General features: G+C 46.6%; 1 protein-coding gene across 3 annotated transcripts in view; it reads right to left on the reverse strand.

Annotated features, from left to right (window-relative positions):
• The window catches only part of CRY2 (cryptochrome circadian regulator 2), a 33,564-nt gene extending 21,957 nt beyond the window's left edge, over nt 1-11,607 (reverse strand). The window contains exons 1-3 of one of the 3 annotated variants that reach the window (XM_027072823.2): nt 11,365-11,606; nt 3,522-3,630; nt 597-739 (exon numbers count right to left, since the gene is read on the reverse strand). In XM_027072823.2, coding sequence (XP_026928624.1) covers nt 597-739; nt 3,522-3,630; nt 11,365-11,579 — 467 coding nt within the window. In that variant the 5' untranslated portion in view covers nt 11,580-11,606. Of the gene's footprint in view, nt 1-596; nt 740-3,521; nt 3,631-8,455; nt 8,477-11,364 lie in introns of those variants that run through there. The other 2 variants (XM_053203261.1, XM_027072824.2) reach the window with 2 other exon arrangements.
• Between the last annotated feature and the right edge of the window lie 10,669 nt (nt 11,608-22,276).

Below are 22,276 nucleotides of genomic sequence, written 5' to 3' on the forward strand. Positions count from 1 at the left end.
CAGCTCTGCCAGGGAAGGGGAGGGGAGGGGTGGGTTTCCTCCTAGACACTCTGAAAGCACACAGGCCTGTCCCTAGGGAAGGAGGCTGCTCTATAGTTATCAGCCCCCCGCAGGGATCTCTAGAGCCTCCTGCACAACATCTAAATACATGGCCTGGAAACCCAGATAGCCAGGGGAGCCCGGGGAACTCACATTAGATACAGAAATTGGGTATATGAGAATAGAGCTCTGTCAGGAAGGTTACCAGGTAGGGTCCACTGAGGTCAGACGGCAGCCTTTCAGGAGCAGGACACAAGTGGGAGTGCGAGTGGACGGGACAACAGATTAGGGGCAGATCTGTGAAGACCTTGCATGGGGATCCTCACTGCTTCCATCCCTCAGCCTTAGTGAGCCTCTTTGCACCCAAATTGGGTACAGCTCTTTGTGATCTGTTCCACAGGCCCCAACTCGGACCCATTCTCTTCCAGATTCTAGAAAATGCCATACCTCATGTGCCAGGTGGCTCTATCGGTAAACCTCCCAGAGTTCTGCTCAGCAGGGGCCAGAACCACCAACTCCCATAATTGGCAAGCTAAGCCCAGGGACCCATTTCTCACCTGTCCAGGTCATAGAGAGTGTGAGAGTTCTCAGTCACCACCTCCACACCGGCCTCCTTGGCCATCTTCATGATGGCTGCGTCACGTTCTTTCCCAAAAGGTTCAGAGTCATATTCAAAGGTCAAGCGGGTCACCCCCCATTCCTGTGGGGAGAGAATCTGTTATGCTAAACACTGTTTGGGGAGGAAAATGAAGCAGAGAACTCTGCTCCTTCCTTACAGGAAATGAATCTGGAGACCTGTCAGAGTGGGCTGCAGAACAAACTAGGGACAAAGATTTGAACTGGAAAGCCAACAATCCGAGGTTCACAGGTTTGAGGAGAGCAGGTCTTTGAGGTGAGGCCAACAGCATGGCGACAGTGGAGCCCGAGACTGGTGGAATCAAGAGAGAGGTGGGTAGTCCTGTATGCTTGCTGGGCCCTGGGGGTAGGAGACTGCAGCAAGTGGCTATAAATACAACGCTCCCAGGGGAGGCCTACTGGTGGAGACAGCGCCCAGCATGCCTTTCCCGGAGCTCCTCAGGGCCCTGCAAACTTCTGCCTTGGTTTTCTTGGCAGACTTGTGCTATGTGAAGTGTCCTAATGGTTTCCACGGCAACAGTCCTGAGGCCAGTAGCAAACAGAGCTCACAGGCTCTACCTAGCTCTCTCAGCAAGTCAGGGAAGGAGGCGCAATTCTTAGTCCAGAGGTCAGAGAAATCAGACCAGAGGGGCCACATGCTAAAAAATAAAGGAATTCTTTTCTAAGTCTTTAGTGTTTTCTAGTAGAATTTTCTAGATTTCCTTGCAATACTGGGAGAAAGCTGGCCCAGTAAAAGATTGTACAGATAACTCACAGAAAGCCCTAGAACATGACTGTCAAGAAGAAATCCATCTTCCAACCAAAGTCTCTGGCCATGGTCCCTTAAAACTCTAACCCCCCAGGGCAAATGCCCTTTCCATAAGGGACCTGACTCGGCTCTGTCTGTGGTGTGGGTCCTGAGAGGGCTGACTATCCCTCATCTAGGATAACAGGACCAAACGTTTATTGAGCCTTTACCATGAGCCAGGTATCATGTTTAGCAATTCATATAGATGACATTGCTAAATACTCATAACTCTGTGGATAGTAATAAAATATTATTAGATGCCACCTTCTCCAAGAAGCTTTCCTTGACCTTCTCTTTCAATAGGATTTTCCCGCACCTGGCGCTTTTTCCATCACAGCATTTACCATATGGCAATGAAGCTGCCCATTACTTGTCTATTTCCCACATTAGCGTGTGAACTCTCAGAGCAAGAATGCTGTCTCATTCATTACCCTAGTACCTAGCAGGGGGTCTAGGACATACTAGAAGCTCAATAAATATACAGTAGTCACCTCTGATCTGAAGGGGATGTGTTCCAAGACCACCAGCGGATGCCTGAAACTGCAGATAGTTCTAAACCCTACATATAGTACCGTTTTTTTCCGACACGTACTTACCTATGATAGAGTTTAATTTGTAAGTTAGGCACAGTAGGTTAACACAACTGTAACTAATAATAAAAGAACAATCAGAAAATATACTGTAATCAAAGTTATGTAAATGTGGTCGCTCTCTTAAAATACCTTATTGTACTGTACCCACCCTTCTCTTTGTGATGATGTGTGAGATGACAAAATGTCTGCATGAGATGGAGTGAGGTGAATGATGTGTTAGGCGACTAATTGACCGTCTGACATATAGTCAGATCATCTGCTTCCAGACTACAGTTGACAGTGAGCAACTAAAACTGCAGATAAGGGGAAGGAGGACTATTATATGCTGAATGGCTGAATGAATGATCTATCTGAATTTCTGGGCTATTGCTGGGTTGGCCTCTGAGGTGCTAGGAGGAGAGGAGACAGGGGACACAATGCAGAGCAAGAAGCGAGGCACATGTGTTTAACGGTGTGGGGGTTAAGAACACAAATGTGGAGTCTGAGAGCAGGGCTCAAGTCTCAGATTACCACTTAGCTGCATGACCATGAAGTTATTGTTCCCTCATCTAAAGAACAGGGACAGCAGCAGATACTCTTAGGCGGCTGTGTGAATTAATACACGTAAAACACTTAGAATGCTGTTTGACTCATAGTCTGCCCTCAATGAACGCTGGCTGTTTTCAGCACTATGTGATTTGTGTGTGTACGAGTGTGGGATGTGGGGAGGTGAAGTGAACGAGAAGGTATTTAGTAAGCTGCTTGTCTTGACATGAGACCTCTCCTCTGGTCTTTCCCCCCAGGAAGAATAGGGAAGGGAGCTGGGGTGGAAAGGGGCATAAAAACAATCCTGCACTGCTGTGGATGAGGACAGACTGTCCCAGAGCTCTCTGTCCGTGAGTACGTTTGCCTCTGTTTGGACCTTGAAATGTGCTTTAAAAAGAAAGGGGCTGGGGGTGGGGGCAAGTGGACTGGCTACCTGATAGAGCAGACAGAGGCCTACATGGTACCCAAGTGAAGATTTGTATCAATCATTTGCCCCAGGGGAGGCAGGCAGCTCCCTCAAAAGGGCTGATTTTGTTCCCAACAAGAACATAGCAAGACAGGAAACACCCTGTGCTAAATAAAAAGGAAAACTTGTCTTCAAACTCCTGGCGTAGGAAGAGCCTTAATAAATCTTGCTGGCTTGAGCCAAGAAAACATCTAAGGAAGCCAGTGGCATCCGGGGTGGAATAACTCGCCACATCCCTTGTCTGGATTGAGCTGGGAACTTTCCAACAAGACAGTGGTTTCACAGAATTTTTCCTTTAACACAGTTTCCATTCTGTCGGCAAGCTGATTGGCTTTGCTCCCAACTTCCCTAGAGGCAGCAGTCAGAGCACGCCGACCGGTTCCATTCTCTCAGTCAGAACATCACCTCATTTAGTCTGCGGGGACACTCTGGAGAACAGAATCTCACCGTCTTCTCTAGGACTCTGCACACGTACCTTGAATAGCCTTGGGAACACGTCAGCGGGCTGTCCCCGGACTACAAACAGGCGAGAGTTCAGTTTCCTCAAACTTGTATCCAAATCTTCCAGAGACTGAAGTAGGAACCTGCAGAACCCACACAGGCCTTTTAGAGGTGACATAATGAAGAGGCATTCTTTTTCCTAACAAAGCAGGGGGAAGCTTACACTATGCTGAACAAGTAGCATCATTAGTACCAGGACCAGAGAGACCCGGGCACTACTCCAGCCATTACTTAACCTGTTTAGCTTTTTTCTTCTAATCTGGAACATGGAGCTGATGTCGGTACCGAGCTCCTAAAATTGCTAAGAAAAGAAAATCGAATAATGCGTGAAAAACATTTAGTGCAGTGCCTGGCTTACAGAAAGGCTGGGACAGATGTGAGCTGCTCCTCCTCGGGCTGTTTCTCTGTGGATCTGAGGGAAGTCACTTATTCCCTTGCAGCCTCGGGCCCTGTGTATGAATATTCACCCATTGTAAGGCTGCTGTGAAAATCAAAAGGGAGAACAGGGGAGAAAGCCATCTGAAAAATAAGAGCAATATTGTGTGGAAGCCTGAGGTCTTACCAGAGAGGAACAAGACTGCGAGAGCCCTGGCAAACCCTACCTCCCCGAGCCCATCGGACCCCTGCCTTGTGCATTCACGCTCTGGGCTGCACCTGTCTACCTCCGCACGCCCATAGCCTGGGCGGGTCCCCAGTTCTCAGGGTTTTGTTTGGCAGGTGGTTCATTCTCCAGGCCTCCAGCTGCCAGATTCTCACCCTAAGAGAGAGAAGGCCTTAGAAGGTACTTCTCTATAGGATACCCTCACATGCTTTTGGGGGTGGGGATCCCAGATACTCAAGAGACCTAGTCTTGAGAGCTGGATCACCACGGGGAAGGAAAAAGCATTTGCTAAGTGCCTTCGGTGTTCTATTTATTATTATGATGTGACCGCAAACATTCATTTACTGTTCGGTTAGGCACAACAACCTTTCTGAGAAATCTATCAATACCTTTTTATGACGTGTTTTTTTTTTTAAGTTTATTTAATTTATTTAGTAATCTCTATGCCCAACATGGGGCTTGAACTCACAACACCAAGATCAAGAGTCGCATGCCAGCCAGGCACCCCTGACATGTGTTTTATTTTTAAATTAAATGAAATCAACATTTTAAAGATAACTATGTAATTCAAAATTCAAGTTGTAAAAAGTTTACATGGTAAAAAGTCTCCCCTTTGTCCATGAGGGATTTAATTCCCCTCCACAGAGACAAACAATGTCATTGTGTTATTATATATCCGTTATGCTTTTTGACGTGTTTTCTTTTTAATTCTCTCAATACATTTTGAAGGGAAATATCTTCATTTTATAGATGAGGAAAATGAGACACTGAGAAGATAATTAATTTGCTTAAGATCATAATCGTTAAGTGACAAGGCTGGGATAGGAACCTGTGCCCCATTTCTAAAGCCTTTTAGTGACACGCCCGACACTCTTCCAGGGGCTGAGATGCTGCCAGACCTCATGTGTTCGGAATCTCTCTGACAAACACAAACCTGACTATAGGCAACTCACTGACACTCTGATCTTCCTCAGGAACTAAGCCCTGACAGGTCAGCCTGGTTCGCAGATACCAATGCTATCTATATTTTGGTATCTCCCACCCATCTCTGTCAATGACGGAAATCACTGGGTTTTTTTTTGAACGCAACGAAACCCTGTGCCTCTTCCGCAGCACACATCACATCCCCTGATGACTGCAGACTTAGAGAAGCAGCCACCGTTCCCAGGCTGCCAACTAGAACCAGTCCCCACTGCTGAGTCTGACGTCTGCGACATGACACTCCCATGGCAGCGAATGCCACAGACCCACATTTCAGCATGAGCAGAGTCCTGGGCTCAGCCCAAAGCATCATGCCAGCCAGCAGAGACTCTCCAAGGCGATGGGAATGGAGACTGTTGCTTCATGCAAACCCAAAGCTCCGCCTCTGTGAATTTCTGTTTTTGAAAAACTGACGCCCTTAAAAAAGGAAAGCTAAGCCGGGAGTGACGCACTTGTGTCGGCCTCCTCCCAGGCTGCACCATTCCTCTCAAGATGAAAATAGGAGAGACCCATGTAAATAGCCTCATGCCACCTGAAACCTGGGCCCTGCCAGCGAGAATGCTGCAGGTGACTGGAGACCTAAATTCCACAACCTCAGGGTAGAAGGTCCTTCATCTGCGGCTCCCAGGAATGTCCTTGCCATGCACTTCGGTGGCCTCCTCCCTCACAGTCCCCCAGGCTGCACAGGCTTTCAATCTGAAGCTATAAATAAGGCTGACATGCACACGAAAGCTAGCTTCCAGCTGTTTCTACAGAACTTTATTTCCAGACCTCATTTACTGAAAGGAGAGACTCCTTGCAGCGGCTCTCAAGTAAGATAACCCCACGAGAACCCTTTTCTTCTTTGACATGAGATGTCTACAGCTGAAGCAGGAAGCAGAAGGCCCAATTCTGAACTCAGCAACCAAATGATAATAATGATAACAGCAACAACTAACATTTGATGAGCATTTACAATGAACCCAGCACCAGTCTACTTATTTTACACACATTATCTCATTTAATTCTCAAACTGACCTATGAGGTAGACACTATCATTATTCCCATTTTATAGATGAGGAAACATTATTCCCATTTTATAGATGAGGAAACCGAGGCACAGAGTGGCCAGAATTCAAACCAGGCCACCAGGCTCCACTGCTTCTTGACCAGGACTTATGATGTGAGTGCTGAGGCTGTGCTGTTCAAGACGCAGCCACCAAGGAGAACCACAGCCAACAACTTTGCTACCAGATCCTTGCTCCTCTGAGGATCAATGGCTGTGAATCTCCCAGAAGCTTGATGAAATGCAGAATCCCAGACAGACCTCCAGGATCAGAATCTGCATTTTAGCAAGAGCCCCTGGTGATTCCTTTGCACACTAAAGTTTCACAAGCACTGTTCTAGAAAGCTAAACTTCACTTCTAGCTTGTGTTTACAAGTTGCCTTTCTTTGCTTCTAATTTGTTTCTACTAAACTTTCTTTGAGATCCTGGTTTCTGCCTCTTCTTTGGTGCTCTAGATATGCTTTGTTACTTCCAACTCCCCCCCTGAGTCCAGCCCTACAGGGCTTCTCCAGGAAGGAGGTTTCAGGATGGCCCCTATAAGAGGCAACAGGCCCCCCCTGGAGCCCCAGCCTCCAGGCAGCCAGAGAAAGAGAAGCCACTGCTATGGTGGCTCACCTCACCTGCCAGGTGACAGCTTTGCGTAACACCAAAGAAACAGGGAGCTGCACTGCTACTGGGCAAAGGTTCACTGGGGCCGGTGTGTGCATTCTTTCACTGGAGAGAATTTTAGGCCTTTTGCCCTCCTTTAGAGCCCTCCTCTCCACATGGCCAGTTTCTCTTTACTCCAATAAGGGTGGACTCTAAAGAACACTGGCCTGTGCACTGGAGATACCAGTGTTTGGGGCTGGCAGCTCACCCTTGGCAGCTCTAAGCTGAGCTCACATGGCCGAAATTTAGAGCACACGGTCCTATGTGAGCAGTTAAAGCTCACCCTTAGGATTAGACAACACGTGCAACTGAATTATATTACGTAAGTGCTCTGGAGCTAGAGGCAGACAGAACTGGAAAAGGCCAAACAGGGACTTCCAAAAATACAGAAAGGACTGTAATTCAGGGACTCCATGCGGCTAGCGTTTTAGAATAAGACAGGCGGATTTTTAGAGAAGACCTTCCTCAGAGATGGAAGATTCTGTGTTGAGGAATATTTTCTTTGCTGTTAATAGGAGGAGGGAGGATGACAGTGAACTCTTTTTTGGGTCCAGATTGCCCTTGACCAAATTCCTCTGCTTCAAGCCAAGGTTATCTAACTACATGATGATATCATAGGCCTGCCCAGACTGACTACCTAGGATATTAATAGAAATTAATTTATCCTAAGTCAGAGAGTGTAAGTCCCATGGAAAAGGATAACCTATATCCACAATCCACAGCAGGGATTGATCTCTCACCATCACTCTGAAATTAGGAAAAAATAAATATATTTTTATTTGAGAGAAAGATGAAGGTTTTTATCCCTTTTCCGGCAAATGGAAACATTTCCTCAGCAGCAGAACAGTAATGTGACTCGCTTGGATACCAGTGTGAAGAGCTCAGAGAAACTCACATTTCTCCCCCAGTAGACTACAATGCTCAATCCCCTGCTTGCTGACCGAGTTCCAGGAAGAACCGGCTAAATCGACAGTCTCACAGTGATTAGCTCCCAGCACTGGGATGAGACACACTTGTTCTCATCAGGCATGCTGGGGAGGTTCCAGTTCACCTCACTTATTAATTCTGAACTATACAGGCTTATATCGTATTTCTACCAACTCCCCCTGTCCCAGAAGCTCCTGAATGCACCTGCAGCACAGAGCTAGGGAGAAAATGATTTAAATAAAGGTTTTAGTGAATTGTTGCCAACACCCGATCTAAGCTGCAGGAGCAAGAGGAAGGCAATACCCATTTTTAAATCCAGAAGCTGATTACCACCCCCCACCCCTTTTTTTGGGTGGTCCTCACTGCAGAACCTCCTTCCAAATGCAGCAAATTTGGGGAAGGCAGGGCTGGGGAAAATGGCAAAGGATTAAGCCAACTAGCGCTTGACGAAAAACAAGTCCTGAGGCTTATGGAGCTACAATTAGCCCATCAACTTCCCACTACCACCAAGGCGAGGAGTATGCTAGCCCTTCTGCTATGCTAATAAATATACAGATTTCTTGGTTGCCTTTCTCTGTCCTGTTTTACTCTTAGAAAGTGCCATTCATGGTTATTTTAATCTGATTCATCTGCCGAAAATGCTATGCGGGAGTAAGTGTAGGAAGTGCAGGAAGAGAACAGAATCTCAGATCTCGATTCCCCCCACCTCTTGCAGATGGCCCACGGCCCACCCTTTCTCGGGAGGCTTCTCTGAGGCAGCAACTGAAGTATCTGCAGAGCCTGGATGTTATGCTGCAGCACTGTTCTCCCAGACGACTCCCAGAGCCAGAAACAGCCGCTGGAAGATTACACATATTGAAGTCATGCAGAGGTACGGCTGGCTCCATCACTCTCCCAACCCCCAACCGAGTGTGTAAAACAGTCCCTCAGCTCTGCCCTGGATCTGACCACGGGAGCAAAGTGGACGATGGGGGTGGCAGCAGTGCGACTGCTTCCGGGTCCAGGAGCAGTTATCGTATTCGATCTGTCTTGTGTTTTTTCACCTCTGCCTTCTGAATGCCAAAGCTAATTAGCCTCCCTGCCAATGCACTGCAACACATCTCCCAAGCTGTCGGGCTTGAGCCTGTGGTTCTCAGGCTTCACTGCACATGAGAGCTTTAAAAACCCTGATGCCCAGGCCATAACCCAGAACCATTAAATCAGAATTGGGGGAGAAGGAAGTCCAGGCATCTGCTAAAGATCTTTTAGTGATTCCCATGTTCAGCAAGACAGATGCTGCTCTGGTCCGTCCCCCTATTTTATTTATCTCGTGGCATTCGGTTCTCCTGAATCACGATTGTTTACTTGTCCTCCTTCACTAAAATGTAGGCTCCAGAAGCTCTGGACACCACAACGGCTTGTTCGTTACTATGTCCCAGCAGCACCCAGAGCGGCGCCTGGCAGATTTTAGGCCCTCATTAAATCACTGTTCGATTAATATCTACATGCCTACACGGCCTTTGACTTCAGGATTTAACTCGGGCATGCGAGCTGCCACGTTCCTCTTCTCCTTCACTTGTTCAAAAGCACAATCACAAAAGAGTGACCCACAAAAATCCATACACACCTAGATCCTAGCAAACCTGCGTTTAAACAGCAACAGCGAGGGGCGCCTGGGTGGCTCAGTCGGTTAAGTGTCCAACTTAGGCTCAGGTCACGATCTCGCAGTCCGTGAGTTCAAGCCCCGCGTCGGGCTCTGTGCTGACTGCTCAGAGCCTGGAGCCTGTTTCAGATTCTGTGTCTCCCTCTCTGACCCTCCCCCGTTCATGCTCTGTCTCTCTCTGTCTCAAAAATAAATAAACATTTAAAAAAAAATTTTTTTTTTTAAATACACAGCAACAGCGGTTTTGGTGTTGAGTTTTAATCTCCACTACCACATACGTGTCAGCAGTCTTATGCGATGTCCCCCAATATCCGGCAAAACGAAACGAAACAAAACAAAACCTCTTTCATGACCATGCAACAAGCAGGCGGTCAGACCGTATTTACTATGCTCTAATCGGCACACTGCCATAAGGAGAGGGGCAAAGTCTGAGGCCTTGTTTAACGTCCATACTAGGGACGGTCATTTGAGGATGTTTGTCAAACCCAACCGCCTATCTATAGAAACTGGAGCAGAGGCAGAGCAATAGAACAGCCCTGAAAACTGTGTGGGCAGGCTCTCCACAGGACTATCTTTAGTTGTTCTCTCTACATAAATGGGGAAGGAGGGGGCATTTAATAGACCCACTGCTAGGGGCACTCACTCTCCTAGCAGGGCGCATGCCTTGGAGAGGAAAAGAATGGTGAGCTGACAGCCACTGTATCTTGGGGATAACGCTGCCCACCCGTTGCAACAAGGCCACAGGCAAACATTCCCCAGAGCAACGCAAACAAACCAAGGGACAGCTGCGGGGTGTTTTAAAGAGAGATGGGTACACGATGTCTCCAAACCTCTTGGTTTTAAACTCTGGTTACAGAGAAAAGACATCAGCTACCTATCTGTTAATCGTTCCCCATGATTCTGCCGACTGCAGCTTCCTGGGAATCATCAAAGAGGGGTCTCCTTGATATCACAGCTATCCTGGTCCCTAACCTCAGCGCATCAGTGGATAAAAATCTAATGTATAGAGGCTCAACTGTCCTTTAAAATTAATCTCATGAGAAGAGGAGGAAGCAAGTGACACTTTGTTTGGTTCCTCTTTCCTTCCTTCCTTCCTTCCTTCCTTCCTTCTTCCCTCCCTCCCTCTTCCTTCCTTCCTTCCTTCCTCCCTCCCTCCCTTCCTTCCTTTCTTGCTTTCTTTTAAATCCTAGCAAGCTCACAGCTAGCGGCTGAGGGAATTCTCCAAAATGGGTTTAAGTATTGCTCTCTAGCTCAGGACACAAAGTGCCTCTACCTGGACAAGCCCTTGGTGTTTTTATCATAAAGGGTAGACTGCACCTGTCTTATCTAATGCTAAGCCAGAGTCTCTAGACACCTCCAGAGGCAGGAAGGTTTTGGTGGAGGGAATACAAGCAAGCCTGCTTAGAGATGACCTTCAGGAGCCCAGCAATGGGCTCTTTACTTGAAGAAGGCCAGAGCACCTGGTGCACTAGGACTCAGAAACCCGTCCTTGCCCTCACATCACAGTATCTCCTTTCTTCCCCTCCCAGAGCACACCCCTAAGAGCCCTAGACCAGGAGTCCCTGCTCTGCCACTCCCTGGCTGCCAAGTCTTTGGGCAGGCCAACTTGTGTCTCTAGGCCTCAGGAGTCCCTGATCAACGGAGAGAGAGCACGATCTCTGTCCCGCAGGAATGCTGTGGGGCCCCAAAGGGGCTAACACACAGTGCGAACGCGGCCGTCAGAGGTCGAGCCCTGGCCCACCCAGGCCATTACTGAGATGACGAATTGCTTGCCCAGCCCTGGCTTCTCCCTTCTGGAAACCCGGTTCCGTCTCCCTGTCCCGCCTCCCGCAGGCCGGGGTCTTTCGGCCGTGGGGACTGAGGGGCAGAGCCTCCCTGTCTATGGGGCGGAGGCGACCCGGGCTGTTCGCGGGCGCCCTCGGAGCCAGGCCGCTGCCCCCCGGGCCCCGCGACCCGGCTCTGGACCCCCTTACCTCCAACGATTGATCCCCACTGAGGAGGAGGCCGCGAACCAAGGGTCCAGGATGTAAACGCAGCGTACGCAGCGCGCCCCGCGCACGGCCGCCAGCAGCGCGGGGTTGTCGTGGAGCCGCAGCCCTTTGCGGAACCAGTGCACTGAGGAGGCGCCATCCGCTCCGGCTGCCGGCGCCGGGGCCGCCGCCGCCGCCGTCACCACAGCCGCCGCCATCACTGCTCAGACTGCTCAGGCCTCCGCCGCTCCGCCCCCGTCGGCGCCGCGGGCCCCACCTCCGGCCCGCCCAGTGACCTATGACGTCGCCGCTCCTCACCGTGGCCCCGCCCCCCGAGGCCCTAGAGTCCCTCTGCCATTGGTTGGGCGCCTCCCGCCGGGCGATTGGCCCAGCGACGCCGAGTCCGGCACCGCCCCCTCACGTTCCCACCATGTGTCGGTCGGGCGCTTTGGAGGTGGCGGGCTGGGCTGGTGACGCAGGCTGGAGATCCCTGTCGAGGTCTGGGCGTGGAAGGAGTCTCGAGGCACAGCGGATTTCTCACATGCGTCCTGTTCTAAACCTGCCGCTGGAAGCGGTCTGGGCTGGTGGGGAATTGCTATGACTCCAGCCAGTGACTTAACCAGAATCATCTGCTTCCACCTCTGTTACATCATCTGCAACATTCTACTACAGCGACCATTTATTGAGTCCATTTTATATACCAAGCAACGTGATAATATCCTTACATAGACTATCTCATTCACTATTCTTAACGCAGCCCGGTTGTGTTCACTCAACAGACCTCAGTGAATGAGCTGTTATTATTCTCAATTTAGAGGCAGAGAAATCTGAGGCTGCCACAGTGGAGTCACTTGCTTGTGTCATAAAGCTAATAAAAGGATCCCACCCAGATTATTCTGAATCCGAAGCTTCTCCTTTTATCCACAAAGCCCTACTTTTCTCTTTGTGGAGCTCTTTGGCATTTGCAAGTGACAGACTCTAAAGAGGGAGGAGGAGTGCCCTGATGTGCAGCAGTGGAGGGATTGAGAGTAGGGACTGGCAGTGTGGAGGATGTGGATTGAGATAGTAATTATGCCATGAGATGAATTTTTCTTTTGGTTCTGTTTAGTAGAACAGAGAACAATGGTCCCTCTTGTGCTCACAAAGCACTGAACTGGATTCGGTGTGGGATTCAGAGATATGGAAGACACTGTCCCCATTCCTCCCCCGGGGAGCCAAGTGGAGCCCTCTTATTCTTCTGGGGTCTAGCGCTGACCTTGATGATAGACTGATGAGTGGCAAGAGAAGCATATGAACACCTGCAGTGAAGTGTTGATGATGGGCTAAGATAGTCTAATTAGGCTGGGGCTCTGTGGTTATCAAGTGAAGAGTTTGTTTGCATTTGGTGCTAGGTTGTGCCCATACTCACGTCCCTTCCTGAATTTGGGAATGAGCAATGAGATAATTCAGCAATTTCGTGGCATTAATTGGCACAACTCTACAAACCACAGAGTCGTTGCAATCCTAGGTTCTCATTTCTAGGGCTTTGCATAAGCTGTTCCCCCAAGCCTGAATACTTCAACTCCAGCTTGTCCTGTTATACTATACTTCTCAGTATAGATGTCGCTTTCTTGCTGTCTGGGCCCAGCTTGTATGGTGCCTATCTCATTACGTACCTTCTTATGGTCACTCTGGCTTTAGTACATAGTACTGGAATTTCTTGTCTTTCTGTGCCAATTAGACTATACACTCCTGGAGGGCAGGGGCCATTGCTTATTTACAGTTGAATTTTCAGAGTTTAGCTCGGTGTTTGGCACTTAGTGATTCGAATGGTTGAGGATAACTTGAGTAAAAGTTGAACAGCAACTAGTCTCAGTTGGCAGAAACCTTAAAGATCTATCCAGTCCTGACCTTGTCCCAGAGAGTGTAAGGAGATAGTTCTTCCCCCTACCCTCTTTTTCTCCTCTGAATTCCTGTGATACTTTCTGTATACTGTGGGTCCATGAGGTCAGGGACTGTGCTTTTCTTGTTCGTCAGTGTGTTCCCAGCACCATTCTGGGCTCTGATGTGTGGTAGTTGCTCAGTAAATATTTGAAGAATGATTGAATGTCATTTACCTCTATCTATTAGGCTATCATGACAGAGTGTAGTATAATGGTTAAGCCCAACATCTTGCACATTTGGGGTGGCTGAGTTCAAATTCTGGTTCTGCTTTTCCTCTCTGTGACCTTGAGTAAACTAGCTGATCTCCCTGTTCCCCACTTTCTTAACGTATACAATAGGGGCGACAATAATATTGAGGCTATAGTAAGCATTTAATAAGAATTAGCTACTATTTTTTTTCTGAAAAGCAGGATCTGTGTCTGCTTTTGTCTTCCTTGCATCACGTGGCTCTTGGTCTTACATATGATGAGCACTCTGTAAGTTGCTGAGTGAATAGAAGATTTTAACCGGTTTTAAAAAGACCTCAAAATTATGCCAGTAATGAAAAACAAACCAAAAAAGAAATTTGTTACCAATCCCCCAAACCAAACAAATCAATTTTTTTAGATCTTCATGTTGCCTTCTAGACTTTGTCCATAAACATTTTTTTTTTTAAGTAATCAAAGCAGAGGGGCAGTGTGGATACATTTTGAAACAAAATGTTAAGTATATTCTATATTGCTATGTCGTTGTCCTTGTGTTTGTTATTTTAATGACTATATAATCCATAAAATTGATAAAGAGGAAATATTTTATTGAATGATTGCATATGGTTCGAGTATAATAACACGGTAACATTCAAGAATCAATCAGGAAGTAACTCTGGCATAGAATAGTGGAGTGCAAAGTCCGCTTTTGGATTTTACACTTTAACAGGCACTTGGAGAAACTGAAGAGAGACTAAAGAAACCTGTAAATTGCTAGGGAGGTGAAATGTAATCTTGTACTATTGTATCTTTGAGAGAGATGAGAACGGAAGCTTCCCCTCATAGCTATCCACCTGGTAATTTACAAGCATCTCTGACCGTGGTTGCCCTGAGGATGCCAAACAGTTGCTCCTTGTTTCCATTAGGGATAGAACGAAAGAATCTAGTTAAAAGAAAAAAAAAGAATCTAGTTTATGCAAGGAAGAGTAAGAGATTTAAGGAGGGGCTTTAGTATACATAGCGGTTTAGGAATGAGACAAATTAGGTAGTGGAGGTTTCTTTCTTCACTGAAGATATTTAAGAAGACAGAAATGAGTCCTGGGTTTGTTTTGTTGTTGTACTCTTGCATGGAGACTGGTTTGGGCAACTTTTTATATTCTCTTGGACTGCGCTTTGTGTAAATATTTGATGATTGGTGGAAAGGTAACTAGGGGCGGGAGGGGACGGGCCCGGCGAGTTTAAGTTACCCGCGCCCTCTAGTGGTGGGACTGGGAAAGAAGCGGCTGTTCAGTGTCCAGGCTGACCAGGGAGCATCAGGATCCTACCTTCCTCCCTTCAGTTGCGGGGACCCATGCAGTGTGCAGCGGCCGCACAAAGCCTACTTTGGTGTTCTTTGAACCCTTCATCTGGAGCACCTGTAAAACTTCTAGAGACTTGTAGACCGAGAAGTCAAAGAACTCTTAAATAAGACATGGGATATGTCAACCACAAATGAAAAGATTGATAGATTGAACTGCATTAAAATTATGAACTTCTTTTGTGGTCATTTTTTCTTAGTTGAAGCATAGTTGACGTGCAATATTATATTAGTTTCAGGTGTATAGCAAAGTGATTTGACAATTCTGCCCATCATGCAGTGCTCACCACAGAACATGTAGTTCCCATCTGTCACCATACAAAGTTACTACAGTATTATTGATTATATTCCCTATGCTGTACTTTTCATCTATACTTATTTATTGTATAACTGGAAATTTAGCCTCTTAATTCCCTTCACCTGTTTTGTCCACCGACCCCATCACCCTCTGCTCTGGCAATCACCAGTTTGGTCTCTGTATTTATGAGGTCTGTTTCTGGTTTTGTCTGTCTGTTTGCTTTGTTATGAACTTCTCTTTATCAAAAAACATTATTTAGAGAGTGAAAAGGCAAGCCACAGACTGAGACAAGATTATTGTGATACTTAAAATTATTATTATTATTTTTTTTGGTAACACTTAAAATTCTTAAAGAGAATTCAGATCCAAAAGAAAAAAGAAAAAAAGAGACAGGCAACCCAACATGAAACTAAGTCAGACTTGAACAGGTGCCTTCTCCCCTACAAGGGACATGCAATTAGCCAATGAACACGTGAGAAGGTGCTCACCTGCATTCGTTCATTGGGGAAATACAGATAAAAACCATAAGATAACACTATAAACCCACTAAAATGGATAAAGTTAAAAGGACTGACAAAACCAAGCTTGGGGGAAGATGTGAGCAATTGAAACGCTCATACGCTGCTGTTGCGAGTGTAAACTGATACAATCACTTTGGAAAACTGTGTGATGTTACACACTAAATTTGAAAAACCAAATACCCTGTGGATTGCAAACAATATACCCTATGACCCAGCATTCTTTTTTTTTAAGTTTATTACTTTTTTTTTTTTTTTTTTGAGAAAGAGAGAATGAGCAGAGGAGGGGCAGAGAGAGAGGGGGACAGAGGATCTGAAGCAGGCTCTGGTCTGACGGCCGAGAGCCGGACAGAGGGCTCGAACTCACAAACCATGAGATCCTGACCTGAGCTGAAGTCAGACGCTCAACCGACTGAGCCACCCAGGTGCCCCTGTGACTTAGCAATTTAATTCCTAGCACATACTGGGGCACCTGAGTGACTTAGTCGGTTGAGCGTCTGACTTCAGTTCAGGTCATGATCTCATGGCTGGTGAGTTCGAGCCCCGGGTTGGGCTCTGTGCTAACAGCTCAGAGCTTGGAGCCTGCTTCACACTCTGTATCTCTCTCTGTCCCCCCTGCCCCCTCACTCACTCTCTGCCTCTCTCTCTCTCAAAAATAAGTAAACATTAAAAAAAAATTTAATTCCTAGCACATATCTAGCAGAAATTTGGGCACCCGTACACCAAAACACATTGTCAAGGGTTCAAAATAGCCAAAGTAAAACCAATGAATCGCTGAAGTAGTAATTAGTAAAAATTTATTGTGCATACAGCAAAAAGACAGCTTGTAAACCAGAGCAGTCAGAACAGAACATGGAATGAGGCTCTGGGGTGTATTGTCATAAAGCAGTTTAGACAGTGAGAAAGCAGTGACTGTTTATTCTCGGTGATTGGTTACAACATGACAATTTTCAGTGGTTACCCCGTATTGACCTTGGGAACCAGTGCTAGTTTTGCTAATCACTTCCAGAGGCAGAAGCAAGACACAATCCAGGTCATGTGAGTGCAAAATAAGCTAAATTAATTTTCATCTGCATGACTAAACTGGTTCTGTCATGCTCAGGGAACCTTCAAGGCTGATCTCTGTCTGTCCTCGATTTTAACACCACACGCAGAAATATGCATGGTAGGAGTGTTATTAGTAACAGTCCTAAACCAACAACAGATCAAATCTCTGTAAGCAGTAGAATGGATAAATGAATGATGGTGCATTCAAACAAAGGAATACTGCCCGACAATCACAATGAAGAAAACATAACTACATGCAACAACAGGGAGGAATCTAACACCAGTTTTTAAAAGACTTTATTTTTAAGTAATCTCTACGCCCAACGTGGGGCTCAAACATAACAACCCCGAGATCAAGAGTTGACTCTACTGACTAAGCTAGTTACGTGCCACCAATCTCACACGTTGAATACTGAACAAAAGAAGCTGGACACAAAAATATCCACCATAAAAAGTTCAGAACCTGGCAAAACTAACATATGACGTTAGCAGCCAAAGAAATAGAAACAACCCAGATGTCCGTCATCTGATGGATGGGTAAACAAATGTGGTATATCCGTACAGTGGCATGTCACTTGAAAGAAGGGAGTAGAGGGGAGCTTGGGTGGCTCAGTTGGTTAAGCTGAACTTAGTTAAGCTGGCTAAGAGTCTGTTGGACTCTTGTCACTATCTCACAGTCATGAGATGGAGCCCTGTGTCCAGCTCAGAGCTGGGGGTGGAGCCTGCTTAAGATTTTCTCCCTCTCTCTCTCTCTCCCTCTCCTTCTGCTCCTCCCTGTTCACGCACATGCATGCACACACACTCTCTCTCAAAAAAAGGGAGTGCTCGGCAATCAAAAAGAATGAAATCTTGCCATTTGCAACTACGTGGATGGAACTGGAGGGTATTGTGCTAAGTGAAATTCGTCAGTCAGAGAAAGACAAAAATCGTATGACTTCCCTGACATGAGGACTTGAAGAGACAAAACAGATGAACCTAAGGGAAGGGAAACAAAAGTAATATAAAAACGAGGAGGGGGACAAAACAGAAGAGACTCATAAATCTGGAGGGTTATTGGAGGGGTTGTGGGAGGGGGGATGGGCCAAATGGGTCAGGGGCACTAAGGAATCTACTTCTGAAATCATTGTTGCACTAGATGCTAAGTAATTTGCATGTGAACTTAAAAAAAAAGGGGGGGGAATACTGACAGATTTCACCGCCGATGAACCCTGAAAACATCTTGCTAAGTGAAATATGCTAGTTACTAAGTACCACCTATTGTAGGATTTTATTTATTTATTTATTTATTTATTTATTTATTTATTTATTTATTTAAGAGTGTTAGCGGGGGACAGGGGCAGAGGGAGAGAGAGAATCTTAAGCAGTCTCCATGCCCAGCGTGGATCCTGACACGGGGCTCCAGCTCACAACTGCGAGATCATGGCCTGAGCTGGAACAAGAGTCCAGCGCTTAACCAACTGAGCCACCCAGGCGACCTGTGGGATTATATTTCTATGAAATGAACACAACAGGCAAACCCATAGATACAGAACATGGTTTTCTAGGGCTGAGCGGGCTGGGGAGAAATGGGGAATAACAGCCTAATGGATACTGAATTTTTTTTGGGGGGGGGGTGGGTGATGAAAATGTTTTACAACTGGTTCTGATGATGGTCACACAACCCTGAATTCAACAATGGGTGAATTCCATGGCATGTGAAGTGTATCTCTGCAAAGCTATCATTAAAAAAGAAAAATTATAGAGCATTGTAAATTAAAAGGAAAATAAGCCTCAGCCCCAGAGTGGAACGTTTATTTTTATTCTCTTTTTTTTTTAAGAGTTCATTTCTCTCTCTCTCTCTCTCTCTGTCTTTTAATGTTTATTTATTCTTGACAGAATGGAACTTTTATTTATTTATTTAAAAAAAATTTATTTTTCAACGTTTATTTATTTTTGGGACAGAGAGAGACAGAGCATGAACGGGGGAGGGGCAGAGAGAGAGGGAGACACAGAATCGGAAACTGGCTCCAGGCTCTGAGCCATCAGCCCAGAGCCCGACGCGGGGCTCAAACTCCCGGACCGCGAGATCGTGACCTGGCTGAAGTCGGATGCTTAACCGACTGCACCACCCAGGCGCCCCAGAATGGAACTTTTAAAAGACAGCTATTCTACGTGGAAATGCCAAAGTAAAAAAGCGTTGTTCATATCAAATTTGCTTATAGAAGTACGAGTTTTTCATTGATGTTATGGTGTCTTTTATTTAACTGAATGTATACATTGGATTAACATGTAGAGTGTTTTAAACAGATGAGTGGATTGGTGTCCTATTAAAAAGATCTTCAGTTCATAAATTAAAAACAAAACCAAAAACTAACCTAATTCATGGTGTTAGGTAATAACACATCACGATCGTGCTGACCGTTGACTAGCAGGGAGGGATAGAAATGGGAGAACCTAGGGGAGTTTCTGGGGTGCTGATAATGTTCTATTTGTATTTCCGTCAGAGCCTTTCCAGACTGTTCTGCTGGTCAAAGGAGTTGAGGGAGCTGGACCGGCAGGACCCGAGTTCTTACAGACACACCCAAGTTTCTACCTGAGCAGGAAACAGCCAGTATCATCTTTTTGTTAAGTCCTACTGAGGCCTCACCATTTGTCAAATGCCAAGGGAGAAGTTGGGCTTAACTTCCTGCTAGCCACCCCAGAGACTTGTAACCTTGAGCAAAGGGCCAAGGAAATGGGCGAGCGAGTGCTCTTCTGATCTTTCCCACAGCTGACCAAGAGCATTCAAGACATTCAAGTTGAGGTGTGGTCCTTGGGCCAGTGGCCGGTGGGGGATGGACAGGTAGCTATGCTCAGATCTCCTGGGGCTGAGATCTCAGTTGCCGCCAACACTCAGGAAAGCTGCACCCCATTCTCCCCCAGAGAGGCAAGGTCCCAGCCTAGATGTTGGACCACCCAGTAAGAAAGAGCAAACACAAGAAAGAAAAACCAGGAGGAAGGGCTCCAACCAAAAGAAAGGGGGTATGTAACTTTGTTTAACTTCAAAACTGAAATTTCGTAGGTTCTTGCTCAAGAGAACAGCAGCCACCGTTTGGGCTCAAGGGAAGGAAGTGTGGTGCATGTGTTTGCAGGTCTGCCTGTGGCAGGGATGAAAGGGACAAAGTGCACATGTGACCTGAGCCCCTCAGCCACCAGGAAAGTGACCTCACTTCTGAGCCTTTTTCCGCTAAACTATCTCTGGGGCCCAGGGAGAGATGATGTATTTGAGGTGACAGATTGGCAAGGGACTTGCCTCAGCTTGCCCTTAATTATAAGCCTCTGCTGGAGATGTGGAGCCCCAAGCACTGCCACCCCCAAGAGCGAGACTTTGGCCACTAATGTAGAATCATGGTCTTCTCTGAGATATGAGCACTTTTTCTCCCTCCCCTCCATTCTGGTAAGTACTAGAAAATCTTTTTTAATGTTTATTTATTTTTGAGAGAGAGAGAGAGAGAGAAGAGGAGGGGCAGAGAGGGAGACACACACAGAATCTGAAGCAGGCTCCAGGCTCTGAGCTGTCAGTGCAGAGCCTGACACAGGGCTGGAACTCACGGACTGTGAGATCGTGACCTGAGCCGAAGTCGGACTGACTTAACTGACTGAGCCACCCAGGTGCCCCTCTGGTAAGTACATTTTTAAATCTAGAAGAATAAAGTGCTAGAAATGGAAACTTCCTTCTTGAGGACATTGGAGATTGGCTCCCTTCCGTGAAAGAAGCCTCAGTGAATGCTTGCCTTATGTGTGATGGGATATACTTTCCAATGAGGGTGGGACGCAGGGTGGGGGAAGGAGCTCAAATAGCTGCCGTCTGTGCCCCAGGCCCCTTCGTCCCATGAGTCACGCTGGGAAACTGTGTGTATATGACCTTGGTCCAACTTGTCCTGGTGTCAGGAAACCAAAACCTTTGAGCTAGCTTAAGCAAAAACCAAACATACATTGGAACATTTCGTGGGACCCCAGGGCCTCACAGGCATCCTGCTTTACCAGAATTCAAAGTACAGTCATTAGAGCCACTGGATACAGGGCAGCCATCCTCCCTCTGTTTCCCTCTGTCTCTGGGATCCCGTGGTCTCCCGTTTGCTTCTCTTTGGAATTTTCTCCATTTTCTTTCTCTGAAGACCAGTTTTCTCTGCGGGCTGTGGGTATATGTACAAGGCCAAACACGGTCCCTGTAAATTCTACCAGTACCTCTCCGATCCTGATTCAGGAACGGCCATGCACCTAGGACATTGGTCTAGTCAGCAGGTGCAGGGGACAAGAGCCTGTGGTCCAGAAGTGGAGTGAGGGCACACTCCCATGAGTGAGGGGGGTCTTGGAGATGAAGGACTGTGTGCTAAGCAGACTTTAATTATGCTTTGGGAACATTGCACTTGCTTATGAGGGTGTTAATCGTTCGCTGAGCAAAGCTGATCAAGTGCCTTCTGGGCCAGTCTCCAAGAAGGTTCTTGAAAATGCAGGGCTGAGTTAGACGTAATTCTTGCCCTTTGAGAAACTTACAATATAGTGAAGAAAACAAGCATATTAGCATCTTGTCTTGTTTTAAGTTTCACGAGAAGTACAGTAATAGAGTTTTGTGCAAACTAGGATCATAAGAACACAGAAGAATGTTAAGAGTAAAATGTGTTGAGCTTTGCTCTGTGCTAGCCATTGTTCTCTTAAGCCTTGACATAACTTTATAAAGTAGGGTCTGTTATAGTCACCCTTATTTTAGCAATTATCTCCATTTGCCGATGAGGAAACAGGCTTGGAGGGGCTGAGCACCCCCTAAGTGACAGCCAGGAAGTGGGGAGCAGGGATTCCAATGCAGATCTATCTGAGCACAGAGCCTAAGGTGTTCTCACTTCATCAGCAGAGATTTTAGAACATACCAAGGAATCATACGTCAATCATATTTCAATAAAAAAAATAGGATGAAACTACTTTAAATTTAAATTGTAAAAAGAGCAAGCTATGAAATAATATGTTCAGGATGATCCTATCTTATTTACATATTTGTTGGGAAAAGGGTTACATGTGTCTCTAAATTTGTAAAAACAAAGAAATAGGGGCACCTGAGTGGCTCAGTCAGTTAAGCATCTGACTTCAGCTCAGGTCATGATCTCGCGGTCCGTGAGTTCGAGCCCCGCGTCGGGCTGTGTGCTGACAGCTCAGAGCCTGGAGCCTGCTTTGGATTCTGTGTCTCCCTCTCTCCCTGCCCCTCTCCTGCTCGCACTCTGTCTCTGTCTCTCTCAAAAATAAATAAACATTTAAAAATTTTAAAAAACCAAAAAGGTTATAGGAGTTGGGGTGCCTGGGTGGCTCAGTCAGTTGAGTGTCAGACTCTTGATTTTGGCTCAGGTCACGATCTTGCGGTTACTGGGATTGAGCACTACCCAACCCCCCCCCCCCGCCCCTCCCCGGTTGGGCTCTGCACTGACACAGCACAGAGCCTTCTTGGGATCTCTTCCTCTCTCTCTGTCCCTCCCCACTTGCATGCTGTCTTTTAAAATAAATTTTAAAAGCTTTAAAACTAAAAGGTAATAGGAGTCAAGATTGGGGAGAGTGACATAATTATGTTCTCTGGGACGGG

The sequence above is a fragment of the Acinonyx jubatus genome, chromosome D1 (assembly GCF_027475565.1).
Source record: "Acinonyx jubatus isolate Ajub_Pintada_27869175 chromosome D1, VMU_Ajub_asm_v1.0, whole genome shotgun sequence".
Taxonomy (NCBI): Eukaryota; Metazoa; Chordata; class Mammalia; order Carnivora; family Felidae; genus Acinonyx; species Acinonyx jubatus.